General features: G+C 46.8%; 1 protein-coding gene across 1 annotated transcript in view; it reads left to right on the plus strand.

Moving 5' to 3' along the window:
* mylka (myosin, light chain kinase a) overlaps positions 1-20,319 on the plus strand; it is a 62,295-nt gene that overhangs the window by 21,900 nt on the left and 20,076 nt on the right. The window contains exons 4-16 of the mRNA XM_035393827.1: positions 718-766; positions 1,339-1,504; positions 2,015-2,180; positions 2,398-2,419; positions 2,588-3,126; positions 3,429-3,632; positions 6,704-6,838; positions 9,647-9,799; positions 14,711-14,851; positions 15,844-16,041; positions 16,540-16,786; positions 17,548-17,631; positions 17,994-18,772. Coding sequence (XP_035249718.1) covers positions 718-766; positions 1,339-1,504; positions 2,015-2,180; positions 2,398-2,419; positions 2,588-3,126; positions 3,429-3,632; positions 6,704-6,838; positions 9,647-9,799; positions 14,711-14,851; positions 15,844-16,041; positions 16,540-16,786; positions 17,548-17,631; positions 17,994-18,772 — 2,883 coding nt within the window. The remainder of the gene's footprint in view (positions 1-717; positions 767-1,338; positions 1,505-2,014; positions 2,181-2,397; positions 2,420-2,587; positions 3,127-3,428; positions 3,633-6,703; positions 6,839-9,646; positions 9,800-14,710; positions 14,852-15,843; positions 16,042-16,539; positions 16,787-17,547; positions 17,632-17,993; positions 18,773-20,319) is intronic.

The following is a 20,319-nucleotide window of genomic DNA, read 5'->3' on the forward strand; positions in this document are numbered from 1 at the left end:
TGGTGCAATTTAGGTTAATAGGCTTGTTCAAGACTGCAGCATTAGTGCCAGATTTGACCCCATAACCTTCTGGTTAGGAGTCACGCTCCCTTGCTCGTGTTCTGTGCTGCCAGCCAACTTGATTAATTTCCATAATTACATCTTCTTTTGATGGAAGATTCTCCAAATCGCTCCCACAAATCCTTTAAATTCCCTGGTAATGATCTAGCTGATGTGTTTAGCAGTGTCGACAGTCTCGCTGTTTAGATGGAAGCCTTGAGGAGTCTCCTCATCCTGAAAAGATAAGATGTATTGGAGGAGACTTTGAACATACCTTGGCCAATGCGCTGTCAATAGTGCCTGACCTAATCTGCTGTTTGTGGTGTCTGCTTTAACATTGCGTAGTCACACATCAAAGAGGGATTGCGTGTGCCTGGTACACAGCGAGGCCAGAAGGGCAGCGGGGATGATCTTTGATGTAGTTCACAACTGTATGGATTTACTGGACCAATAAGCGTACTAAGTGCTTCAGCCTCACTAAGAGAGAAACCAAAACACAGATGGAGAATTCTCTGACTGTAGTTTAGGCCCACGTGGCACATTAACTTTTTACAGTGTTTGTGTTAGCGACGATCTTAAGGTCTGTTTGTTAATACATTTTTGCTCTGTACCGTTTTATTCATTTCTGTTACGCATTTTACTTTTTATAAAAATATACATATTTTCTGCCACAAACAGGGAGGCCTGGGAAGAAATACGACCTTCCATCATCCGTTAGAACATCCGGGTAAGACTGCCTTTCCCCTATTGGCCAATGACTCTAATTTGAATGGCAAGCTTCTGTTAAAGTTGTATCACATCTCTTATGCATTAATGTTTGAAAGATTCACGAAGGGTGTCATAAACACACAATTTTTAATATGAAATATTGGTCACAGTCTGAGTAGCCGCAGTGTTGTATCACATCTCTTATGCATTAATGTTTTAAAGACGCACAAAGTGTGTCATGAAATATTGGTCACAGTCACAGTTCGAGCAGCCACGCTCCTCAGCCTTTGTTTCTGTCCTGATTCCTGCATATCGATTAAAGCTAATTACGTTTAGTCTTGCGGCAGTTGTCACCTTATCGTGGTTATAAAGTTTATCTCTGGGTTACTCTAGCCCGTGTTTTTCTCCGAGCTGGCCGCGGAAGGGAGCAGGGCTCCTATCTCTGTCCTCAGAGCCACCCTGGAGAATCTTATCATGAGGTCGTCGCTCAGGCTGAATTTGTTTATCCAAGGGATCGTTTCGAGCTATGTTGAACAGACTCTGTTCTGTGATCTCGATGTAATTTATGGCCGCTCCTTCCCACAATTCCAGGGGGCGGCTGGGAGTGCCTTCGGTGGAGAACAGGCCCAGTATCTGGGGGGAGAGCCCCCCGAAGTTTGTGACCAAACCCTCGCGGCTTTTCCTGAGGCCGGGACAGACCGGCAAATTCTCAGCCAAGATCACAGGGCGCCCACAGCCCCAAGTCTTGTGGCTCAGGGTGAGTCGTCATGGAAACAAGGGAAGCCATTTTGTAATTATTATTTTATGTTCATTTAATTATCAGGTAAGTTAACTGAGAACTTAATTCTCATCTGCAGTAATAACCTGGAGGAATCACAATGGGTAAGGAAGCAAGTAAAGTGCATCAGGACCTCAGTTTAACGCCATATTACAGAACCGCACCTCCTATAGTACAGTGTCCCTTTCACACCACTGAGGCACTGGGTTTTATTTACTCCAGAGAGAAGAGTGCCCCCCAGCAGGCTCAGCAATGCCTCTTCCAACGACAAAACCGTTTTCTCTAGAGGGTTTACTGTCTGTGTACTACCCCTATCTCATACCTGCTTAGCTTCAGCAGACTGAGAAGGGTGCAGGGTGGTATGACTGCTACCTGGGTGCATGGGAGTTTCCTCACTGGAGACAAAGTGAGTGGACCTAGTGCTGGAACAGTGTCCTGCTCACACACCTGTGTGTGTGTGTGTGTGTGTGTGTGTGCTGCTTCTTCCAGGGGGAGGCGGAGCTACAGTCCGGGGCTCGCCTCAGCATGTTCGAAAAATCGGGGATTCACTTCCTGGAGATCCGCGACGCTCAAACGGAAGACGCCGGAATGTACACCTGCTCCGTGGTCAACAGCGCCGGAAAGGCCACGGCAACAGCAGAGCTCATCATTCAGGGTATGCATACCAATCCACCAATCACAGATCACATCATTCAGGGTATGCATACCAATCCACCAATCACAGATCATCTCAGTCTCTCACCGTTCTTAACCACAAAGCACTTTCTCCACAAGTACACTGAGATCTCATTAATCTCATCTATTGGTGGCCACTCCGTTGCTCAGATTATTGCTTTGCCTATTAGTCATTTAATGTTTTCTGTTTCTTTTAGGTCCAGCTTCTGAATCAAGCATGTAAGTAGATCTGCGAATATTTCCCTCTACGGAATTACCGCAGCTATGCTTAAGTAAAACTGATGTCCCATAAATTTGACCGCTTTATCTCAGTGCTTCCTGGCAGTCTCGCGCAGCTGTGGAATATTCTGCCGAGAAAATGTCATCGGTTGTATTTTTTCTCCCCAGCCAACGCGGCGTAAATCTGCCAGTTGCAGTCGCCCCTCTCCCGGAGACGCGGGAGCCTCTTACCGTCGCGAGCGTGAGCAACGGCCTGCTAACTGAGAAGAACCCCGCCGCGACGAGGGAGAGGCCGGACGCCGCGGCCGGGAAGGTGGCCAATGAGACGGGGGCGCGCGACGCGGAGCCGGCGAGGACATCGGCGCCGCCGCCGCCGCCGGCCCCCTCCCCCGCAGCGGAGGAGCACCGGGGGGCCGCGCCCAAACTGCGGGCCACCAGCTCCATCACCCTGCAGGCCCCCAGGGTACCGCCCCCCAGCTGGGCCAGGGGGAGGGGGACGGGGACGAGGACTGGGGTGGGGGCCGCGGAGGACACGCCCGCCGACAGGGCCGCCCAAACGCCCGTGGCGTCGACCCTGCCCGCCGGGGCGGTCAAGCGGTTCGGGAGAGAGAGCCGGTTAGAGTCGACGGGGTCCGCCCCAAAGTTAGACGTCCAGCCAAAGAGCCGGGATGTTGAGGAGGGGGAAGACATTGTGTTTGAATGCCAAGGTAACTAATACACACTCGTTGATATTTTATGGCTCTAAAAAACTGGCAGATGTGGTATCCTGTTCTTTTCATTATGTGAGGCTACTGACAATAGTAAACGCATTAATACATGGATGCTGGCTGTGTATAAAGAGTCAGGTGAATATGAGTATAAAGGTGAGATTCCCTTTTGAAAAGGGCCAAGTCGTATTCTTTCAACTTCATGAAATGACCCAGGGCAGCTGTACCCAGCCCTTGCCTTATATCCGCTAGCCCATAACTCTGCCCTTTCCCTCACCCCCTCACCGCCCCGCCCTCCCCAGTTTCAGGCTCCCCGGCCCCTACGGTCAGCTGGACTAAAGATGGGCGGAGCCTGAGAGCAGGGGCGGGGCTTCAGGTGCAGCAGCGGGGGAACGCCCACCTCCTGTGCCTGGAGAGAGTGCGGAAGGAGCAGGGCGGGGTTTATGGATGCACGGCCGCCAACAGCAGGGGGACGGCGTGCGCCACCTGGTCCCTCACCGTCAGGAGTGAGTCCAGCAGCCATTTTAAACACCCGAGTGTCTGATCAATACCTGGGTTATTCCATTTATCCAAATGGGGCCAGTCCATGAACAATCTTTCATCTACACTGTGGCCTTCCCTATGGATACATCACACTTTCACTGTGGTAATGCCTTGGGCATGTTAAGTCTTATCCAGAGAGAGACGATACCTGGTCATCAGTATTGGAACCAATAATAGTAGTCCTTATATAAAACTACAAGTTCCATAGTGCATGAGGGAGATTGAAGCTGTAGAGCTTTATGTGACTAATGGGATTGAGATTATTGTGTTACATGTATGAGCAGAGTGGAATTTGGGGCTTCTTGAAGCTAGATTTCATTTAACAGCAGATACACTTAGTGTTTAGCCATTATCCAGACCTTCATGTTGGCACAAACTGCATCGAATCGTCTGTTTCTTCATCTGACCTCTGTGGTATTTTGCTTGTGGCGTAGGGGTACTGTTCTTTGATGTGAACAAATCTTCTGCAAGAACAGACAGCCATGAAGTTTAGGAGAGCTGATTCATTCATTGTTAATATGACATATTATCACATGTGTAGGTCACTGGGAAGGGTCTAGACATGAAATGTTGAATCCAGTCCAAAGTAATTGCCTTTGAGTTGGAGCAGATAGCTGTATGCAGTATCTCAGCATCTGAACTCCACTAGTTTGGCTTGGGTAGTGTAAAGGCTGCTCAGTTCTGTGATTAATAATAATGACTCATTTTCAGGTCAGTAAGCTACAGGTCAGAGTGTGCTGTCCTGTTGCACCTCAGGATTAATGCGTTTCTTATGGTTCCTGCGATTAAATTCACAATGGCGCTGAACGTTAGCTGAACACATGGGAGAAGTATGCTATTTTCCGAGACTGCTGTGAACCGCGCTGGCTTGCTGTGTGCTTAAGCATGTTGAAGCGATATCGTCATTGGGAAATGCCTTGATATGCTATCATGTTTTAACAACAGCTGTGACAAAGGGAGCTGATTGGTTATTTTATCATTTAAATGTCGTGATTGAAGGGAGCGCTGAATATTTTAGGGGTGCTGAATAAGACTAATGATTTATGTGCATCTCAACGCACCAGTTTGATATCTCATCAATCGCTGCTTTCGCTGAAAAACGACAGACTGCTTTCCTATCAAACATGTAATTTAAAAATGATAAATACTAGCGATGAATTCCAGCTATTTTCTTATTGTGTGTTCTGTGGCGTACCGAAGGTTGTGTCGACTCGAGCGTGGCTCATGCATACTGAAATAATGAAGACTGTTCAAGGCCACAATGTGATTCATGCCCACTGCTGCCACCTACTGGTGACAACCATATATGCAGTCATCAATAAATTATGCTGTTATGGGATGCCGTTTTTCCAAGAACTTTGACTGTTGTTATTATTACTACATCACACAAGATTTCAAGGCAACGGGCTAAAAGTACTTTTATCAAGTGCATATGTATGGACAAAATAGAAGAAAATGCTGGAACGTTTTAACCTTATGCAGAAGTGTTATAAAGAAAGGGCCAGTGTGGGTGCACACACCTGATTCTACTAATCAAGGTGCTTAGCAACGACTCTAGTAGTTGATTATTAGAAACAGGTGTGTGCACCCACACTGGCCCTTTCTGGATAAGACTGGGTATCCCAGCTCTGAAACATGAAAAGCACCTAATTAAGGAAAATTAACAGCTTGTTAAAACTATGGGTAGTTGAGGTTGGAATGAAAACCAGCGTACACAGGGGTCCCCCAGGACCGAGTTTGAGAACCACTGCTCTAGATCCTTTAGATTCACACGTGATTCTGGGAAATCTCAAATGTAGCCAGTGGCACTTACCTTGTCATTTGTGAAACTTAAAAAAATGAGATTTTCAATTTCAGTGTTTTTCAGTGTAACATAAGTATTAATTGAGGAATTATAAATACAATATAAAATTTTCATAGGCTACAGTAAGGAGTAAATAAGACAATGCATACATGAGATGAATAACTTATATTTCATCATTGTTTCATTTGACATCTTATATTTCATAGCTGGTAGGGGTAAGTGCATTTTATATTCATAGATGCCCTCCATAATAATGCTGACTTTTGTTGTTGAGTGTGTTTTCAAGGAAATGGATGGAGGACAGAGGAGTTGGAACAAAATTTTGTATGATTTTGAAGGCCAGGCAGCATGCTCTGGTGCCAGGACAGATTTTGGATTTAACCTGAGGCGAAGATGGGAGATAGCAGGCTGCCAGTTAAATGTTTTGGGGGGAACCGCCACAGCGCCACAACAAATGCGGTGATGCTTTCAGATAGCGGATTTTGTTTGGGATTGTTTATGCCTCTCTATCTGACGATCGGAGCACCTCCATTTTCTCACTGGCGCTATTTATTTCATTTTGTATGGGCACCCCTGCGGCAGAGTGCTGAGTGAATCATCTGTGCATGCTTGCCAGCTCGGTCACAGTCAACTCAAGCCCCCCCCTCCCCTCCCCTCCCCCATTGATTAGAATCTCTTACTGTAAGTGCATCTTAGAGATCTCAAAAAACAGTCTTCCCCCAATTAGAGAGTTTTGCCTAGCAGTCACACTTAAGGATTAAGGATGTGGGTTCAGGCAGTTTTGCAAGACTGATATGGGTTGCTGTGGTGCGAGTTCCAGGAGAGTTAGAGTTGTGTGGAATGGTACTGAGGGCAGCAGTGTGGGATAATGTGGTAGAAAAGAAGTCTGGGGTAATGGTATAGAATAGCGGCATAGTATAAAGGTGTAGTAGAGCAATATGAAATATTGGTGTAGAACAGCAGAGATAATGGAGTAGAGTAGAACAACAGTAGTAGTATAATGGTGTAGTAGCACAGTATTTAATATTGGTGTAGAACAGCAGTGTAGCATAATGGTATAGTAGAGGATTATCAAATATATTGGTGTAAAACAGCCAGGTAGAATAAAGGTGTGGAAGAGCAGTATGAGATAATGGTATAGAAGAGCAGTATGAGTTAATGGTGTAGAACAGCAGTGTGTTCCAGCGTATACTCTGTTTTCAGGGTCTGATAGTGTGTTTATCATTGCAGGCCCAAAGCAGGAGGGCCAGGCCCCGGTGTTCAGCAGCGTGCTGAAGGACTGCTCAGTGAGCGAAGGCCAGGACTTCATTCTGCAGTGCTCAGTGGAGGGGGAGCCCCTGCCGCAGATCGACTGGCTCTTAAATGGTGAGTGATCACATGTCCCTGTGACCTCATATACTCCATTACAGCGCCACTCTCCCTCTGGCTATTATGTACTTTTTAATCTAACCAGCAGATGGCGACAACAATCCTGATTTATGTTTTGCCTCCTTTGATTTTGTAATTTAAGTCTTGGACTCCCTCAGCTGCACTGCTGTGAGTAAAGTACAAAAGCATGCCATTTTGTGGTACTAATGGAGAAGGAGTTTCAATTAATAGCAGTTTAAAAAAACGTTCTTTGTTTCATTCAGAGCATTACAGTGATCTCTGTTGGTCGAAAGGGTACGGTTTCGGTTTTTTGGCAGCGGCAACGGCTGCCAGAAAAACCAAATTTATTGAGTCGCTTCTGCGGCTTCTTCACCCAGTTGGAGACCCACCAGAGAGCTATCAGTGTGCAAGCCTGGCCCAGGAGGAAAGGCTGAATGTCTCTGTAGTAAGTCCACTGAAAACAGTGGATATTTTTACATTATGACTGCTCCTCATCAGTGGGGTCTGTGGGAACCCCCTTTAGGTGCACCCAGGGTACCGGATGGTGTGAAAAAGCGGAGATGTATGAATACTCTGCTGAAACAGTCAAACTGTGAGGCAGCATTTCTTGCATTCTGTGCTGTTTGTTTTTCCAAGTAGCCAGGGTGACTGAAAATGTCAGGGAGGCTAAATTATACAAACTGGTTTGAAGGCAACATTTTTGGCTTAAATAAACTGAAATTTAAATAGTTAACCCAAGAGAGGTTCCTTCCCAAGACTGTTGTTTATATCCTGGGTTTCTAACAGGGGGTCCTTGGGCCCCTGGAGGTCCTTGGTGGTACTGCAGGGAGTCCTATACCAGAATTAATATGCTATGACTCCATATAGACTTGGGAAAATATTTCAATATATCGTTTATATATAACATTGTTTTACTTATGAATGGGGTCCCCTGGATGTCTTTGAGCCTGGGTGGCGGTCTCTGGATCAGGAAATGTTGAAAACGCCTGGTTTATATGATCTCTTATATCTGTTTAATGGAATAATGAAGTAGGGTCTTGCTAGTTTGTCCGTGGTGGTAGTCTTCTTCCAGTCAGATCCATGCTAGAAAGTTTTAATCTGAGATGCCTGTCATGTTTTCAGCATCCCCTAAGAACACAGGAAACGACCCTTAAAGAGAGCAATATGTGCATATATTTTCCTCGGCAAAAAGTTTGCATGTTTCACAATGTTTCTTGTGTACTTGAACAGCTGGGCGAAATTGGGGTTACATAATTACTGTTTATCCTGACGGAGTACGTCTCATCAGGGAGGGTTGAGACCAACCAGGCTGGAGGCTCTGCAAATGCACTGGAATGAACAAAGTAACCATAAAGTGGAAAACCCCTTGCAGAGAAAATAACCGCAAGCCTGATATATTAAGTTGAGTCCACTAAAACCCTCTGTGAACATATTTTGGAAAAGTACCAAACTAATAACGCAAGAAATGGCATTTGCGCATCGGAGTTTTAAGGATTCATTTCAGTTCGGTTCAAAGTTATTTTCGGTCTCTTCAGTCTGGGCGGTGCGTGGTCTGTTGGCTTTCTTTGCGAGGACAGGGTAGTCGATTCCGGATGATAGCGGAAAGAAACAAAAGGAAGAAGAACGGCCTGGCATCTCCTAGGGAACGCGGCTCAGATTCATGGTCCCTTTGCACGGTCGGAGCGATTAAACAAATATGAGACCCGAAAGCCCATATAAAGGAAAAACATGCATTGCCGTCTCCTGAAACGTTACACCCGGCCAGACTTGGCGAGTGTTTGTACTCTACGAGGAGACATCCGAGCTTCCCGTCAAATCCCTCTGCCTGATTGTGAGAAGGGGGCGGGGGGGGGGGGGGGAGGTGAAGGCTAACGCTGGATAACGCAGCCAGAGCCTTTCTCGGGCCAGGCTGGCAGCGCAGGCGGTTTGAACCTGCTAGCCGGTTCAGTCCGTCTCGCACGTAAACCGCCGTCTGAAAAACGAGGTCTTCCGAAGGGCCTTCGTGCCGAAGCATCAGTCGGCTGCGACCTGTCCCTCGTGACATGTCTTACCGTACAAGGTTTCGTTTAGCCTGAAGTGCTGGTATTTACCCGCTGCACCTTCCCGGGGCACCTGGATGAGTCTTCTGTGGGGGGAAAAAAAATGCTGCAGGATTTTGTGCAGACCCAGCCCTAATGCTGTGCAGCTTTAAATGCTTGAGCTGTGCTGCTCTCTCCCGTGCTTTAACTTGTACTGAGCTGTTTAACGCTGTTTATGCTTACACCTGAGGTGGAAAATCCAGGTGAAAATTCCTCAGCAGTATTTTGTTCCAGTCACCTGGATTTTCTAATTAGTGCAAATCCACCTCTGGCGTATACATCTCATAAATGTTTAAAACATCATTCATGCACTCACAGACTGCTTTTTGAAGGTGTTATTCAAGTAATGCTCCTTCTTTCCATGCAGCAGGACACAAACAGTCAATCTTTCATTCACCTGTAAATGTTTCTAAAAGTTTGAGTTTTGTGCAGAGTTTGTGCAGAATTCTGAATACTGTGCTACAGGGACATTGCGATTATGCTTACAAATGATTAGGCAAAATATTCTGCGTGCGTTCACTAGCTGATGCGTCTAATTTGGCTTTTCAGACGATGCATGTATTTCATAGAAGAAACTTGCCTGCATTTACACCTGCAGTAATGTGTGTTACAGTACATTTAAGTACATAGGAGTCTAACATGCTACAGGTGATAAGGGAATCAAGTCGTTTTGTGATGTTTTTTTAACGGTGCCTTTCCTTGTGTGACATGTCATCCCCTGCTTCAGACAAACCCGTCCCGTACACGCACGCCTCGTTCGAGGGGGGCGTGGCGAAGCTGACGGTTCTGGACGCGCTGCCGGAGGACGACGGCTCGTACACGTGCGTGGCTCAGAACGGCCTCGGCAGGGCGGCGTGCACGGCCCGCGTGAGCATTAAAGGTGAGCCGCCGGGACTCACGCCGCAAAAAAACCGAAACACAAGTCATCTTCACAAGCATTTTCGTCTTTTGTTCAGACTTAAAATCTAATTTCTGTTACTTTTTGGCCAATTGAGACAATGAGGTGAGACCGTGTGACTCGTTTCAAGATTTGCCAATGGGATAAGACTTGTCGCTATGCAACACTGCCCAATGAATGCTACCGCGTTCTCTGAGAATCATACCAGAATGAATTAGATTTACAGTAACTCTAGTAATAGGTGCCAGCATAATGACTGATTTATAGCTTCCTTTAAAACATCCTAATGGCCCTGCCCATGACCCCTGCGGTCATATTGAGGGTGTGCTTGACACAAATAATGTTAAACATGCTTATGTTTTCTTTAAAGACTCAACAGAAACGTCTTTTCTGAGCCGACTTATGACTTCCGTGTGATAAGCGAATACTTACGTTTGCAGTGTTATTTTAAGGCTGAGCAGATGTCTCAGGGTATTATTAAAGGAAACATCCTCTTTTTTTTTTTTTTTTTTTGGCTGAGGTTTTCGTGGCAGGGGTCATTTTCACTGGGGCAAAATGTGAAATACCATCGTTTTCCCACACCCGTGTCCTAACATGGCTTCGACACCAAAAACTGCCTTTAACATAGCCTCTAACTGTTTTTATTTGTTATTTCTCAAAAGTTTCTTTGTGCCCGTTTGCCTCGCTATCGCCGTGGTAATTTTTCCCTGCCGTCTGGTCGCCCATCTTGGTTGAATTTCTATCACGTCACGTTCAGGGTAGGAATTCATGCAGTACTCATGGACCCAGCCCAAGACCCGGCTGTGAAGATACTCCAGCCATGTGGCTCTGGTAATGTGAGAATGTACTAGGAGACAGTCCTGGTCACCATAGCTAAGTTCATGGAAGCAGATGAGTTTTGGGGGTGGAGCTGAGTAGAGCAGAAGATGGAGACGTCCCAGAGGAGAAGCATCTGGGTCCTGCTGTGACTGGATGGGAGGGAACAGTCCTGGAGTCAGTGCTTTATTCCTGTTCTTTTCATTCTCCCCCCCATGTAGTGTTGCTTACCCTGTCAGCATCTTTAAACACCCTGTTCATTTCTTCAGCTGGATATGTAATTCGCATTTTTTTAGAATTTGAGTTGTGAAACTTTCGGACGGGTACGGAGGTTAGGCATGGATTTGAACCCGCAGTCTTCCCATTCCAGGTCCAATCTCTTTGCTTTTTTCTCTCTTTTTTTGGTGTCCGTCTCAGTTCTCTGTTTTCATTCAGAGGTCAGGGGTTACACGGACGGTAGCGATGTGCCATTTTCCTTATCGCGCCGCTTGACCAATAATAAAGCAGCTTCTTTGGCTGCATTGAGGCTACCACCACCCTCGTACCACCATGTTCCTGCCCTGTGAGTAGAGCAGGATAAACAGCCTCACTATGTAGAGGTGGAGCGTGGAGTCATAACTTTTATTGGCACGCGCTTTCCCAAGATTATAAATATTTCGACAGAAATTCACAGGTGATAAAATGCATTCTTAGAACTGTTGCTTTGGGGAATCCCTGTGATTATTTATCCATTTTCAGTGGAATCGAGCTTCATTATTTTGGAATTAGGTTTTACTTCAATGGGAGACTGTTCATCAGTGACATTCGTGACATAACAGGTGGCTAACGAGGCAGAATCTGACAGTTCTCATCAGCTGGAATTTGTAATTAAAGTCAATTTAATGATTTATCCATTTAATCTTAATAACAATTTTGAAACAGGATTTAACATGTTTCCTGAACAAGGGCAATGGCTGTGGTATGCCTAACCTCACTGATTTCAGAAGGAAACAAACTGCATAAATATGTTATGGAGAAATCTATCATTTGTAAATGTCACCATAGCTAATATTTCCTTATGACGTAAGGTTATTTTTCCACAGAATCAGCTTGAAAGTGAACTTGTTGAAGAACTGGGGGGGGGGGGGTGGATGAGGAAAGTATGTATTTATTTAATGGGATGAGCAACGAGCACGCACTGTCAGCGGTGCGTATGGACTGTGTCTCTGCGCGCTGTGCAAGAACCCAGCATGTTTCCACACAATACTATCATCTGATTAACAGTCTCTTATTAAGATTAGAGGGGAGACGCTTCGCTAGAAAGGTTTGGCTCAGTGCGTGTTCACCATCTTAAAATAAACCAGGTTCCGAGTATCGCTCTAAATTTATGAAGATGAGAAAATGGCCAATTTTAGCATTAGCCCGTCGGGTAAGGTGGTCCTTGCGTATCGCTTGATCAGTAGTGCTTGATGCGTAGAAGGGAGTCGGTGTCTATGTAAGATGGCAGATTTCAGTGGGAGACTGATTAACTGCTTAATCCAAAGTGTGGGAGAAAAACAATTTTTACATGAGTATTCCTTGAGAACTCGCTCTATGTTTTATTGCACAAATGAGGCTTTTATGAGCTACTTGTACTTGAACATGTTATGAAAGCAGAATTTTTGGGACTATGCCAGCTACAAACTGTCAATGACATCTCGGTCAGCAAGGGAACTGAAAATCCCGAAACATTCTTAACATTTATCATCATTAATGTAAGTTTTAATTTACGCTCTTGTCTTTTTCGAAGTTTCGCTTGTGGCCATAATTGTAGAGAAATCAGTTGTCAGCGAAGCACATTTTATTGTACTTCATATTGAACATTGAGTATCATAACTTTATTGTTTCCTCAGTCTGCCGCCAATAGCAGTTGCCCGAGTGATGCCTGGACATTAAAGGTCCGTTGCTAAACGTGCCGCGGGCGTCGAATTTGGAGTGTTTATCGGAGGGATTAAGGGGCTTTGTCGCAGAAAGGCTCGATTCTTGCCTCGGGCCCGATGTGTAAACTGTTAGAGAGGGCCGTTCGGATCACGGTGGTCCGAGGGTGCGCTAATGCGCCCCTGTTTGAAGGGCCCGGGTGGAAAGACGTCGCAGGAGCCCTGGATCTCCCTGAGGTATGCCGGGTATGTATACAGACGCTCCGCAGTGTTTAGGAAAATGCTATGTCCGGCCCGTTTGGTCCTGTGAGCCGGGTCCTGACGTCTCGAGGGCTGGATTTATGGGCCTTCTGGGCCCGCTACGTGTCACCGAGCACCATACATGGTCATCAGGGGTCTGTGAGAATGGATGTAAGGACAACTCATACTTTTGTTCTTTCTCAGGGTACTGTTAACGTGAGCAGAATCTTCATCTGTGCAATCAATCCTTTATAATTGACTCAAATTGCTCAGTCACCAAAAGAACACTTTCATTCAGTTTTTGTTTTTGCCTGATATTGCTCTTCTGACATTAATGGATGGCAGTTAATTGCATTAATCGTTAAGATCTTTAAACAGACTTAATGTTTTAGTGTTTTGATCTTAAAATGTGCATATTAGTAGTAGCCCGCTCGGTTTTACTAACATAGCCATCTTAAATCCATTACTTTGATTCAACATTATCGTAGCATGCTGTCTCGTGAAGTTGACCCAGACATCCTCTAAAGTCGAACCAGCTCCTGGCCCTAATCACATTAGCCTTGTGTGTTTGATTCTGGGAACACGCACCAACCAAAATCCAAGTCCAGTTATTTACAGTGAATTGTACAAATCCACATTGGCTTGAATGTAGATACATTTAATTCAGATACATTGACTTCAGCCGCGAAACCACTACTTGATCTTAATTTCCTTATGCAGTTATTTAAATAAGTACCGTGTAGTTGGTTGTTGAATCAGTGTAAAACATATCCTTAATTCATCATCTCCAGTGACAGATTTTCTCCCTCTTGTTGTTTTAGGTTGCTTTGTCAAGGGTCGTCTTTGCCATGCAGTTTGATATTGATTTCATCATCATATTTTCCATGTCATCATGCAACCTTACTAGTCACATTTAGATTGGAGCTCTTTTTTGTGGTTTAGTCGCAAATTAATCAGCAGAAGCTGGGTGTGATATCATATAGTGTGGTTACATGCATACCTTCAAAGCTTGATGGTTACTGTCCACAAACTGAAATAACAAACCTGTATTTTATGAAAAAGTCATAGTTTGAAAATGCTTGTGGCAGATTTACCACTCACCATTCAATGCTTCCAGTAACTGTGGCTCGTAATATACGGTATGTGACAGTGGTACTGTGCGTATTACAATTTGTTGTAGCAGGAGCCATCGTGACAATAATAGTAGTAGTGTTATTGTTTACTGTGTTGGAAGTCTTTCCCTTGAACAAAGGTTTTTGGAACAGCTCCCAGGTGGTACCCTAACTCTACAACTTTCATCCATCAAAAATGACTTTTCCACAGAACCGTATAGCATGGTTTAGTCCTCAGGGAGCCGAGAGCCAATTCCATGGTAGAATCTCCCGCACTTTCCCACGTGATTGTTTCACTGCAAACCACAGCTCCCAGGAGAAATGCTGAGGGCTTTTATATTGAAGGCAATCTGTTGCTTCTTATTTGTCCTCAATGGATTAGGAATCGGTGAAATGCGTTTGTGTTTGTCATCTATTCAGCCTTGTGAAAAGGACTGTGTCTGAATATTTTAAGGATAATATATCTTAAATAATATCGTGCCTAGATTTCTTTCTGTTGATTGTCTGCCATATGTCAGTTATAGCCCTTATCAGTATTACTGGTACCACTTGTACATTTGAAGAGGGCACATTTTTAGTGTGCCTTCTTGTGTCTTTCGTAATATATGGCAAGGATTTCTGTTTCCCTTCTTTACTCCAGTGATATTAAAAAGGACCAAGTATGGGCCCCTGAAGCACTTTTCATTTGAACACTATACATCTAGTTAAAAAAAAAAACTCTCAGCCCGGTGCCTGCTCTGGCATGCATGCATACATACATGAGCTCGCAAAAGAACGTTTGCAGGGCAGTTACAGGGCGGTGAGTCTCCACGTTCTGTGTTTGGTTTCAGAAAAGCAGAGGGCTGAGAGGAGCGAGCCCAACGCAGGCCTCGGGGCGGGGAGCAGGCCCTCGCCCCCGGCGTTTCTCAGGCTCCTGAAGGATTTGAGAGTCATGGACGGGAGCCAAGTCAGCATGACCGTGGAGGTGACCGGTGAGGGCTTCCCCCGTGACCAGTGCGGGTCCCGCCGCAGTTTCACCCGCCATCTGCAAACAAACAGTACATCAGGCTCCGCCTTGTGTTGAGAACATCGTGTTTGTTTTGGTCACTGGCATTTCCTCTGTCAGGCCAAACGCATGATCATTATTTTTGAATGATGTGTCTGGCTTTCGCATTTCCTTTTGACTTATAACCTTTTTTTGGGGGGGGGGGGAGGTGAGGGGGGGACATCTTCTCCCTTTTTGGAGGAATTAGTGATCTGTTGCACAAGTTACAGGACTCAATACTGCTTTGTGACCTCAATGCTGGATTCCAAAGTTTACTTTTCTTTTTACTTTTGTTGCTGGAACTTTCTTTTGCATGGATTTAAAGTTGAACATGTTATTTGCTGATTATGTAGGTATTGGTGTCCTTCGCATTTAATCTCAAACTGATTGTGTTTTTCAGTATGAATCCCATTATATAAGAGTATTTTAATTATCTGAAAATAAAGGTTAGGCTGTTTAATAAAATACATTTCTGAAGACATTCCCTGGAAAAAATACCCAATATTGTTACTTGATTCCTGTTAAATACTTCAGCATTTGAATAATTCTTTAAATTTGCTTTTTTGTCTTGAAGGCATAGTGTTCCAGTTTTTGCAGTCTAAGACAGACACAGTATCAGAATTATGATTCTGTCTCCTTGTATTAACTATGCATGCTGCACAATGTTTATCAAACTGTCTTTCTGGAACATTCCTTCAATGGTCTCTTAAGCTCTTTCTTATTTGTTTGCTTTAATCTATTTTTATCCTGCAAGAACTGAGGGAATAGAAAAGAACCACAGTTATTTATAGTTAACATTTACTCCTGAAATTCCATTTAAGTATATCTTTAACTAATTATATGTGTATATATATATATAGTATGTAAAATGTGGTTTCATGTTAATGTCGTTGACATACACTGATGCCCCCATTGTTCCATGTTGTCATCATGTCCCAGGCAATCCCCAGCCAGAACTTGTGTGGTTGCACAATGGCAAAGAAATCCAGGAGTCGGAGGACTTCCATTTTGAGCAGAAGGGGAGCGAGTGCAGCCTGCTCATCCAGGAGGTTTTCCCAGAGGACACTGGGAAGTACACCTGCGAAGTGTGGAATGAAGCTGGGGCGGCTCGCTCCGAGGCTACGCTAACGGTTCAAGGTACCGTATGCCTTAACACACGCGCGCACATGTATGTGTATGCGCATATACACACAAGCATGCGCGCAAACACGTTTATGCACCTGCATGCATGCATGCACATGGACATACATACCTGCATGTAAGTATACACATGTATACTCTCTCTCTCTCTCTCTCTCTCTCTCTCTCTCTCTCTCTCTCTCTCTCTCTCTCTCTCTCTCTCTCTCTCTCTCTCTCTCTCTCTCTCTCTCTCTCTCTCTCTCTCTCTCTCTCTCTCTCTCTCTCTCTCTCTCTCTCTCTCTCTCTCTCTCTCTCTCTCTCTCTCTCTCTCTCTCTCTCTCTCTCTCTCTCTCTCTCTCTCTCTCTCTCTCTCTCTCTCTCTCTCACACACACACACACACACGTATATACCTAGATAACATTAACATTATCTGACTCTGAGTACTGTACTGTAAGTCTGTCACATTGAGGCGACAGTGTTAAAGATCAGTGATGGAGCCGGGTCCTCCATTTCAGAACCTCAGGAAGGGGTCCAGCCCTGGTTCATCAGCAAGCCCAAGCCTGTGACGGCCAGCCTGGGCCAACCTGTCCTGCTGTCCTGTGCCATCGCGGGGGACCCCTTCCCAGAATTCCTCTGGCTGAAGGGGGGCCAGGCGCTGTCCTCCGGGGAGGACATGGAGATTCTGCAGAAGGAGGACGTGGTCTCCTTGCTCATCCGGAGAGTGAAGGCTCACCACGCGGGAGACTACGAGATCAAACTGAAGTACGACTCTTTATTAGAGAAGGGCTTTCACTTTGCTGGTAAAATCACTCTACCAGACGCCCGTATCCTCAGATTATGTAACTTAGTACTCTTATACAGCACCCCACATTTCATCTGCAGTGCATCCATGTCTGCTCGACTGTGTGAGGAGGAGGAACGAACGTGCTGTTCTGTTATTCATTCCCATTTTTAATCGCAACAGTCTGTGCGCAGAGTGAAGAAGAGCTCTGTGCGTTCCATGGAAACGCACAGGCTGAACCTCTTAACTGTTAAATCTGAAGCTACGGGAAGACTGTCTGTTGTATTCTCCGTTCTGGAAAGAGGAACACTGGAGATGCTTATTGCCATATAAGGCGTGCGCATTTAACATTTTAACGTAAACACGAGGAGGTGTGACCTGCGCTGATTGGTCGAAGGCTTTCCAGAAATAGCCCGAAGATGGGGCCCCAGCTTCAGAGGGGTTAAAAGTTTAAGCAATTCCAAAATAAACAACAAAAAAAAAAAAAAAACGAGAGAACAAATGAGGTACCCAGAGAGCTGTGTGATGCACTTCATCCCCCTTCCAGGTTCTTTTCTGATCACAGAGCGAGACGACAGACTTCTCTGCTGAGGGAAACTTATTTTCTTTTCTTTTTTTGACCCCTTTTTCCTTTCATTTTCCTCTGTGACCGTGCTCTGCACCCCCTTCCCACCCCCCCCCCCCCACCCCCCACCCCCCTCCCCCTTCCTCTCGTTAAAGCCTCTCCTCTCCCCTCCTGCAGGAACACAGTGGGAGACTGCAGCTGTGTGGCCTCTCTGCTGGTCAGCGAGCGGAATCCGCCATCCGGCACAGAGCTTTGCTCCACGTAAGTGCGCCTCTGCGCCCCCCTCCAAACCCCCCCTCCAGCCAAATTCTTCACAAACACGCCCCTCCCTCCTGCAGCTCTGCCCTGTCTCTAAAGCCAGCAGGTAATGCCCAGCACGTCGTGCCCACAGAATCTGTTTACACCCCGCGTCAGTGCCATTGTTCAAAGGTAGGGGGGGCTGGAGGCCCACTCCTGGCTCATGCCCTTATAAGGCCACTGAAGTCATCACTGATGCAATAAAGCAATGAATTGTATTCCTCCAATTAACCTATTTTAGGCTGTAGGCTGGGCCTGGCGGGGGCTTTTTAAACCACCCCGTTTTTTCTCTCCCCCCCCTCCTCTCCCGCCCTCGGCCGCCGCAGAGAGCCCGGTCAGATTTCGGAGGGAGCGGACGGGACAGCGCGGGACAGAGGAGCGTCCAGCGAGCGGATCAGCAGCAGCAGCAGCGGCAGCAGCAGCAGCTGGAGCAGGAGCAGCAGCAGCTGGAGCAGCGGAGGCGGCGGCGGCGGCAGCAACGCAGAGGAGCCGGCCGGCACCCGCGGGCCGCTGAAGAGGCGGGCGGAGACCCGGGAGCACGGCGAGGACCAGGTGCGGCAGCGGCAGGGCGAGCAGAAGGACTTCCGCAGCCTGCTGGCCCGGAGGGTGGCCACCAAGAGCGTCTCGGAGGAGGACCTGAAGGAGACGGGCGCCGAGCAGATGGACTTCAGGGCCGTCCTGGGGAAGAGGGGGGGGGCGGCGGCGCCCCCACCGCCGACGAAGAGCGCCCGCGAGCCCGCCCGGGCCCCGCCGACCGACTTCAGGGCGGTGCTGGGCAACAAGAAGAAGGCGCCGGCCCCCGAGAACAACGGCGAGGGCCCCGGCCCCAAAGCGGTGGTGGCTCCGGCGGGGGAGGAGGAGGAGGACGAGGGAGGACGGAAGAACGAGGTCAACTGCGTGGACGGCGGTGGGATTATCGATAAGAAGAGCAACAACATCGGGAAGGCGCCCGCGTTCGCCCAGAAGCTGAGCGACGAGACGGTGCTGGACGGGGAGCGCCTGCGCCTGCGCTGCCAGGTCACCGGCGACCCGCCGCCCGCCGTCACCTGGACGCTGGACGGGAAAGTCATCAAGCCGTCCAAGTTCATCGTCCTGTCCAACGAAGGTGAGAGCCCGTGGTACTGAGCGACGCACGGCGTCTTACGAGCACTGAATTCTCCGAGATTTCACTGTTTGTGTGAAATGAATGGTCACAAAAACAGATTTAACTTAAGGAACCTGGAGTATTTAGTTTTTTGGAGTTTTTTTTTTGTTGGAATTATCAACTGGGCCAGGCAATTTCAGGGAGTGCAAAGCTCCACATTAGTTCCCAGAGAATGTTCTTTGGAGGTTGTGATTGTAGGCAAAGTCTTGCTTCCCTCACAGAGCTTGGACAGTGTTGTCATAATAATAGATTACATTTGACATAGGAGAGTCAAGATTATTTTAGCCCTTTTACCTCATGGGCCTATTGGGGTGTTTGTTTTCATGTAAAAGGAGGGCCGGTGTAGATTTCCTGCCTCTCTTATTCTTCCCTAAAATAGAAAGCACAAGAATAGAGCGAGAGAGGGTTCCCCTCGTCTGAATTCCTTCTGGTCCCTGAACAGTTTTATACGGACGGCATTAATCCTTTTTCCGTCGTTTCGAGCCGTGTCATTTCGCGCGTGTCGAAATGATGTACGGCGTTCTCGCATCGCATGCGACGCTGGCCCGTCTGGTTATGTTTCCCCTTCCCCTGCGACGCGGCTCGCGTGTCTCTCCCCGTTTCGGCTGGGCTGCTACGTCCACCCGCCTAAATGTTTCCAGCTCCGGAGCGAAGCCGTCCTCTCGTTTTGGGCGTTGCGAAAAGTTTGCTGGATGTCGTTTCGCGCTGGCTCTCCACGGTTTCAGCTCCTGCTTCTGTGTACGGCTGGCGTGTGTGCGTGTGTGTGTGTGTGTTTTGCGGACGGTCCTCCGCGCAGCTGTGACCTTATCCCGCCATCGTGAACCGTTCTCAGTTTACACAGGCGAGTCCTCCGCCATTTTAATTAACCTTAATTAAAGTGTTTAAGCCACTTGGATTGTTTTTTTGTTAAACAATATGACACACTATGCATTATGCATCTTGGAGAGCCTGCTTTAATTAGTCCCTAGGAAGGCAGACACATTACATTGGTATACCCTGTCATTTCAGCAGTATCATTGGTGAAATATGGAAAGTGGAATGTGTAGATAATACGTACCCATCAGCCATAAAAAAGACTTTGACCTTTCAAAGAGTAACAGAAGCAAACTGTGGGAAAAAAATGCAGCACTTATCAAAACACACTGATGGAACATTGATTCCAGTCAGCACAGTATGAAAATAAAAGTGTTTTCTTTCCTGTGCAAAAAAAATAAAAAATAAAAATCGCTGATAGTTCCATCGGACAGGAGCGTTTGCAGGGTCAGGCCGTGGGTTTGCAAAGGACGGCGGGGCACAGGCTGACGCGCTGAAGGGTGCGGAGTGCGCGGTTTCTAGGAGACGGAGCAGGTGTCCGTGGAGATAAGGGCTCGTGGGCCGACGTGCTTTGTGGGACCGGGCAGAGGAACGCCGGTGATAGCGGACATTAGGGCTCAAGCCGAGGCCTGCTGTCTTGACATTTTAGTTTCCGTTTTTCTGGGACACCAGTGGCCACAACGTGTCCTTTCTCC

Source organism: Anguilla anguilla, chromosome 15, assembly GCF_013347855.1.
Source record: "Anguilla anguilla isolate fAngAng1 chromosome 15, fAngAng1.pri, whole genome shotgun sequence".
In the NCBI taxonomy this organism is placed as follows: Eukaryota; Metazoa; Chordata; class Actinopteri; order Anguilliformes; family Anguillidae; genus Anguilla; species Anguilla anguilla.